The 6,000-nt window shown below is 48.4% G+C and overlaps 1 protein-coding gene across 6 annotated transcripts in view; it reads left to right on the forward strand.

The window, feature by feature from the left end:
- The window catches only part of mgat3b (beta-1,4-mannosyl-glycoprotein 4-beta-N-acetylglucosaminyltransferase b), a 79,956-nt gene extending 75,093 nt beyond the window's left edge, over positions 1 to 4,863 (forward strand). For all 6 annotated transcript variants that reach the window (XM_037763658.1, XM_037763655.1, XM_037763659.1 and 3 more), the window contains 3 exons: positions 257 to 921; positions 2,512 to 2,794; positions 2,992 to 4,863. In XM_037763658.1, the coding sequence (XP_037619586.1) occupies positions 257 to 921; positions 2,512 to 2,794; positions 2,992 to 3,489 (1,446 nt within the window). In that variant the 3' untranslated portion in view covers positions 3,490 to 4,863. The remainder of the gene's footprint in view (positions 1 to 256; positions 922 to 2,511; positions 2,795 to 2,991) is intronic.
- The last annotated feature ends 1,137 nt before the right edge of the window (positions 4,864 to 6,000 follow it).

Consider the following 6,000-nt stretch of genomic DNA (forward strand, 5'->3'; position numbering starts at 1 on the left):
GCATGTAAGAGCACGTCTCACAGTTTCGTAGCAACTTGAACAAAACAAAACAGCATCATATAAACTTCTGATACATGAGAACTTGTATATGAACCTTTGGAGGTCATTACAGGCGTCAACTGATATGTAGGCCTCAAATATCAAGCTGTTCCTTGGAGTCAGTTAATCAATGACAATGAACTGTATGGATTGCAGGCGTTTGTTTGAAATAGAAGTTGACTTAATCCTCTCCTCTCCTCTTTGTCTTTCTTGTCAGGAGAGTGCTGAAGACCACTTGAAGCCGCGAAACCCCAGCCACCCGGCCCATCCTGCCGGGCCTGACCACCCAGAGGCGCCGTTGGTGGGAAAAGAGCAGCGGGCCGTGTTGTACAAGAATCATTTGCCTGACCCCTTAGAAGCCATGGGAGACCTCCACACCCGCACTCACCAGCTTCAACATGACAAAACACCGTACTTTGTCCGAACCAAAGCTGGAGCCCTTTGCTTCAGGCAGGGGACCGAGGTGGTTACCCAAAAAGAGTACTCCGGGAAATCAGGGGGGTCTGTGGCTAACGGAGGCGGGGACGGTGCTCGAGCTGCTGGGCAAAGGAAACCTCTAGAGGTCCAGCAGCAGCAGCCCTCCGTAGCTCCGAAAGCCAAGACCAGGGCCAGGGGCAACGGCAAGCGGCTGGTAAAGTGCGTGTGTCGGCCGGGATGGCACGGACCTTACTGTGGGGTTCCCACCATGGTGTATCACTCCAACCTGCCCACCAAGGAGCGGCTGACGCCCAGAGAGACCCCGCGGAGGGTTATCAACGCCATCAACGTTAACCACGAGTTTGACTTGCTGCATGTACGCTTTCACGAGCTCGCCCAAGCAGTTGATATTTTCCTTATTTGTGAATCCAACTTTACTGCCTACGGAGAGAGACGGCCTCTGAGGTAAGACGCCGTACAAGCCTTTAGGGTCAAGGTATGTTTAAGCAACATGTGTAATCTTCAGCTGAGCTGCTCTGTGGCCGTCAGTAGATGACCCTCCTTTGTGACAGTATAACATTGTAAAATGGCGTGCACACTCAGCAAACTTTTCAGATGGATTAAAGAGGTAAAAGAGTATGACACATTGATGGGACTTTTATCACAGCGCAGCAAAGAGAGCAGTATATATATATTATGAAACCCTGCTCATGTCACCAGCGAGTCGTAATATAGATAAATGACCTTATTTGAGGTCAGAGGAGAAGCCCCATCCATGCTCTATTTTCATATTCATCTGTACAAAATTAAAAAAAAATCCCAATTTTTTGCCAAGTCGTGACACTGCCGGTGCATCGAGCAGCAACTGTTTACAGTTTGTCGTTTACAGCCAACCTTCACGCTTCTCGAGTAACGGAGCGCTGAATAACAATTAAAGCAAAGTTCCTTTGGCAACAACATGAAATGCCTCGGGAGCAATTTTACAGCAGATTATGACAAGAGCGACATGGTTGACTCTGCGTGCAGCCTCGGAGGGAGAGATTGGTGTGTTCAATCATAGGATGTGACACCGCATGAAAGTGGCTCCATTCAGTGAACAATCTCTCCTTCGCTCTGCATATCAACAGGTTAATTGAGTTGTTCTTCCAGTCGGTTTGGTGCGTGTGGACACACTCTGGGTTTTCATTTGTAAAACAAGAGCCTTTGTTACCTGCTGTTTTCCATCTAATATTAATGCATTCTACAAACTTTGGATGTATTTTACTTACAGTTCCAGGTTAGCATTGGTTCCCATTGTGTTCTGTACGTTATAGAAAATCAATAAGCAGGCTATTTGAAACCTGAGTTGTGTAATCCATGACAGTGAACATCAAATCTCTGTAACTTGTTGTCAAAGTTATATTATGGTTCAAAGTTCAAGGATGTTGTAGTCCCTTTATGCTACTTAGAGAAAAACAAAACTATTTGTATGGTGGAGTGTGGAGGATGAAGTGGAGTAATAATGGTGGTGCATGATAAAGCTGTATAATGCTGTGATAATGCTTCCTTGCGTTGGTTTCTGATGCCGAGAGATGCTGACCAAACAGCGGTTTTGACGACTTGGGAGTGAGAACTGGTTGTGATTGGAATAGTGTGAAACTCAGCACAAACATGCATGTGCATCCTCAAGCAAACAAAATATTATTTCATATCACCACTAGTGGTTGAAAACTCTTCAGGATAACTTTTAGTAAATGCAGTACGATTTAAAAAATTGTGCACTACATTGCTAAGGAATGGCAATCTAATCTTGACAATAAATAATTAGTCAATGTGCACTGTGATGGATTAGACTCAACTCCAGCAAGTTTCCAGAGTCTACTAACGAATGTGTATAGCATATGGAAAAGAGTGGAAACCAATGGCTACCTGGAATAGCAGGTAAAATACATCCAAAGATCTTCAATAGTTAGCTGGGATGTGACACAACAACACACAAATTCATGGCACTGTAAGTTTCTTTGGATAAAAGAATCCAGTAAATGGCATCGCAATCAATGTTGGTAATTTCCCCAGGTTCCTGCAGCTCCTCCTCAATGGTACGTACGACTACATACGTCACAAGATCCTGTACGTGTTCCTCGACCACTTCCCAGACGGTGGTCGGCAGGACGGCTGGATCGCTGATGACTACTTACGCACCTACCTGACGCGCAACGGCTTGTCCAGGGTGGTGGGCGTAAGATCGGACGATGTCTTCGTCATCAACGACGCGGATGAAATCCCAGCGCGCGAGGGCCTCCTTTTCCTCAAGCTGTTCGATGGCTGGACGGAGCCTTTTGCCATCCACATGCGCAAGGTAGCAGCGATAATTCAGCTTGTGTGTGTGTGTGTGTGTGTGCGTGCGTGCGTGCGTGCGTGCGTGCGTGTGGTCCGTCACAATGTATTTTCACCGAGAAGACTCATGCATGATGTTAGTCTCTCTTTTTGTAATACTTATGCAGCTTTCTTTGCTCTGTTGTTCGTAATTCTGGTTCCTTCTCTTCCTACATCCAGTCACTGTACGGGTTTTTTTGGAAGCAGTTTGGTTCTCTAGAGGTGATATCAGGCTGCACGGTGGGGATGCTCCAAGGCGTCTATGACGGCGACGGCATCAAGCTCCGCCGTCGTGAATACTACACCATGCCGGGTTTCCGCAAGTACGAGAACGACACGGGCCACATCCTGGTGCAGTGGTCCGTGGGCAGCCCCTTCCACTTCGCCGGGTGGCACTGCTCCTGGTGCTTCACGCCCGAGGGGATCTACTTCAAGCTGGTGTCGGCTCAGAACGGAGACTTCCCGCGGTGGGGCGACTACGAGGACAAACGTGACCTCAACTACATCCGTGATCTGATCCGGACGGGGGGCTGGTTCGACGGCTCCCTGCAGGAATATCCCCCTGTGGACCCCAAAGAGCACATGTACGCCCCCAAGTACATGCTGGAGCACCGTGACAGGTACCACTACCTCCTGGAGAACCCTTACAACAAAGCGTCCAGACTGAGCGACGGCTAGGAGTTCAGCTCGGAAAAGATACATGAAATAAATAGTAGGACCCGAGTGAGGCCTCAGCACTGAGTTTTGGGGGGCGGAACAGTACTGATGAACTACAGCTCTCATTGGAGCGATACTACATGTATCTCCACCAGGCAGCACTGATGTTGCAGGGACTTAAAATCTCTTAAATCATTATTTTGGGGTCAAAAAAGGGAACACTGTCATCCACTACGGATATACGGAGAGGTCATTGAGAGGATACAACCACTGGATAAACAAAATCATAGATTTCCTCATTCCTCCCTTTTTGGGGGAGGAGCCAAGCTATCTCTCGTTTTGTCACCCCGTCCTCTCCTCTCTTTCTTCACCCGAGCCGATTCGATGATGCGCCTGCTGTCTGAGAGAAAGGGGCCGCTTCGAAGCAAAGACAGGGATATTTCAGCAGCCGCGTGGAGACGAGAAACTTGGAAGCGAATTGTTTTCTTTTTTTTTCTGTCTGTGTTTACTAAAGGTTACAGATCGGCTGATGTTCCCGCTTCACTCTCCACCTTTCAGATGTCTTCCTGTCATATCTGGTGACCTCCTTCCAGAAACAGACACACGTTCAGATATTACGTTATCCCTGGGTCTCGGTAGAAAAGTATAAATCCTGTTAAGCCCCGCTGGAGTACCCACTGCCAAATGAAAAGGAATGACTCCATGGAGATGTCTCCGCGCATTCATGTTCTTACACTCATCCACATGCACCTTAGACCCGTCAGTGTGTTTGTAAAAACAGTGTGTGTGTGTGTGTGTGTGGTCTGTCTTTATATCATATTGCGTGGTTTGGGGCTGTGAAGGGGGGATGGAGGGGTGGACAAGATCAGCGAGTGGAAACAGAAAGCGAGAGAGAATCATCAGGGGAGGACGGGGAAGAAAGACAGCGAGATGGGAAAAGAACGCAAGCGAGATAGAAGGCGGGAAAGAAAGGAGAGTAATGAGGGCGGACGAGAGCGGTGATGAAAAGGAGAGAAAAGGAGGCTCTCTTGACGTTGCCTTTTCCCACAGTGTCTGCTGACGCACGAGTGTTGCAGGGATGAGTGTGCTGAATGTGTGTGTCCTCTCAGAGCTCTGAATAAATCATTCCCTGTCGATGGCATCTGAGACAGATGAAACTCGCCGCGTCCGATGAGAACAATCGAGGCCGGTTGGGGAAAGATCACCTCTCACTTTCGTCTCTCTGTCCATCCAGTAGCCGAGATGACTTTGTTTCCTTGGAAACTAAAGTTATGTGAGAAAGGAGACGGGATGGGTGATGAGATGAGTGGGTGGGTTCACATCAGGCGAGGAGCTGCAGCGTTCAAACGAGGTCAACGCTGACTGTGGGTCTCCTCAGTTAAATATTCCTCTCTCCTCAGCTGTCAATTGCCTTCTTTCACTCGTCCTATTTCTTTCTGTTTTTACACTGCTAAGTGTCTCCTTTTTTGTTCCTTCTTTGGTGTTGGTTTCCTCTTAATCCTTATTAACAAGGCATATTTTCCTCTCTTCAATTCAGCTATTATTAGTGCGGTGCCCGTTTGTGGCGTGTGCCCATTCGGAGTGGGCTGATTGCTCGGCTCCCAGTATTGCTGCTTGCAGCGTTGTCGAGAACCGCTCATCGCTCGTTGGTTCCAGGAAAGTGAAGAAGAGTTTGACTGTAACATTAGTATGGTCGTGTCTAGATGGTAACTCCCAAGTTGAGAAAACATGCAAAAACTCTCACGAGACTCACTGCCCGACGACCTATCCTAACCTTAAAGGCCCTGATACACCAAGCCGACGGTCGGCCGTCAGACACTTTTGGGCCGTCGGCAGCAGAGAAGTGAGAGAAATCGCTCTGATTGGCTGTTCAGCTTCAACGAATCAGTGCACGAGAAGAGAAACTGAAGTGAGGAAAGCAAGCCAACGAGTGAAGTCAAGAGGAAAATACACGGATATTTTCACAACGACATCTGGAATGAAGCCAAGTGGTGTGAAAATGGTCGGCAAACGACCACCTTGTTTCACGAACGTATCATAACAACGGCTTGTATATCCGTCGTCCTCGGTCTTCCGGTTTCCCATTTTGAATGATGAATCCAGACTACCGCCACCTGCTGGTGTGGAGAGTTATTACATCTCACAGGGGCGCAGAACGTACGTGCTAACTGGCCGTCGGCTGTAGTCTTCGCGGTGTGTTCAAATCCAACATGTAGGCCAAGACAAAGGCGACGCGAGGCGACGCAGCAGTCGGCCTTCATCTCTGCTAGTTCTTTGATGTCGGCTCGGTGTGTCTGGGCCTTTAACCATTCGAGGTCAACGCCAAACTTCAACCATCTGGGGAGAGTTTCACAACTTGTGGGTTGCCTTCTAGACACGACCCGTTAGCATATTAGCATTCAGCAGCCCTCTGCAGACGACATGCTCGACTCCAGATCCCTGAAGCCCCGCCCCCCGCTGCCGCACAGAGCGCTTTATTCAAAGTGTATTCATATTGAACGTGTCACGTGTCTAAGATTGCACCAAGTTTGA

Source organism: Sebastes umbrosus, chromosome 3 (genome assembly GCF_015220745.1).
Source record: "Sebastes umbrosus isolate fSebUmb1 chromosome 3, fSebUmb1.pri, whole genome shotgun sequence".
Lineage (NCBI taxonomy): Eukaryota > Metazoa > Chordata > Actinopteri > Perciformes > Sebastidae > Sebastes > Sebastes umbrosus.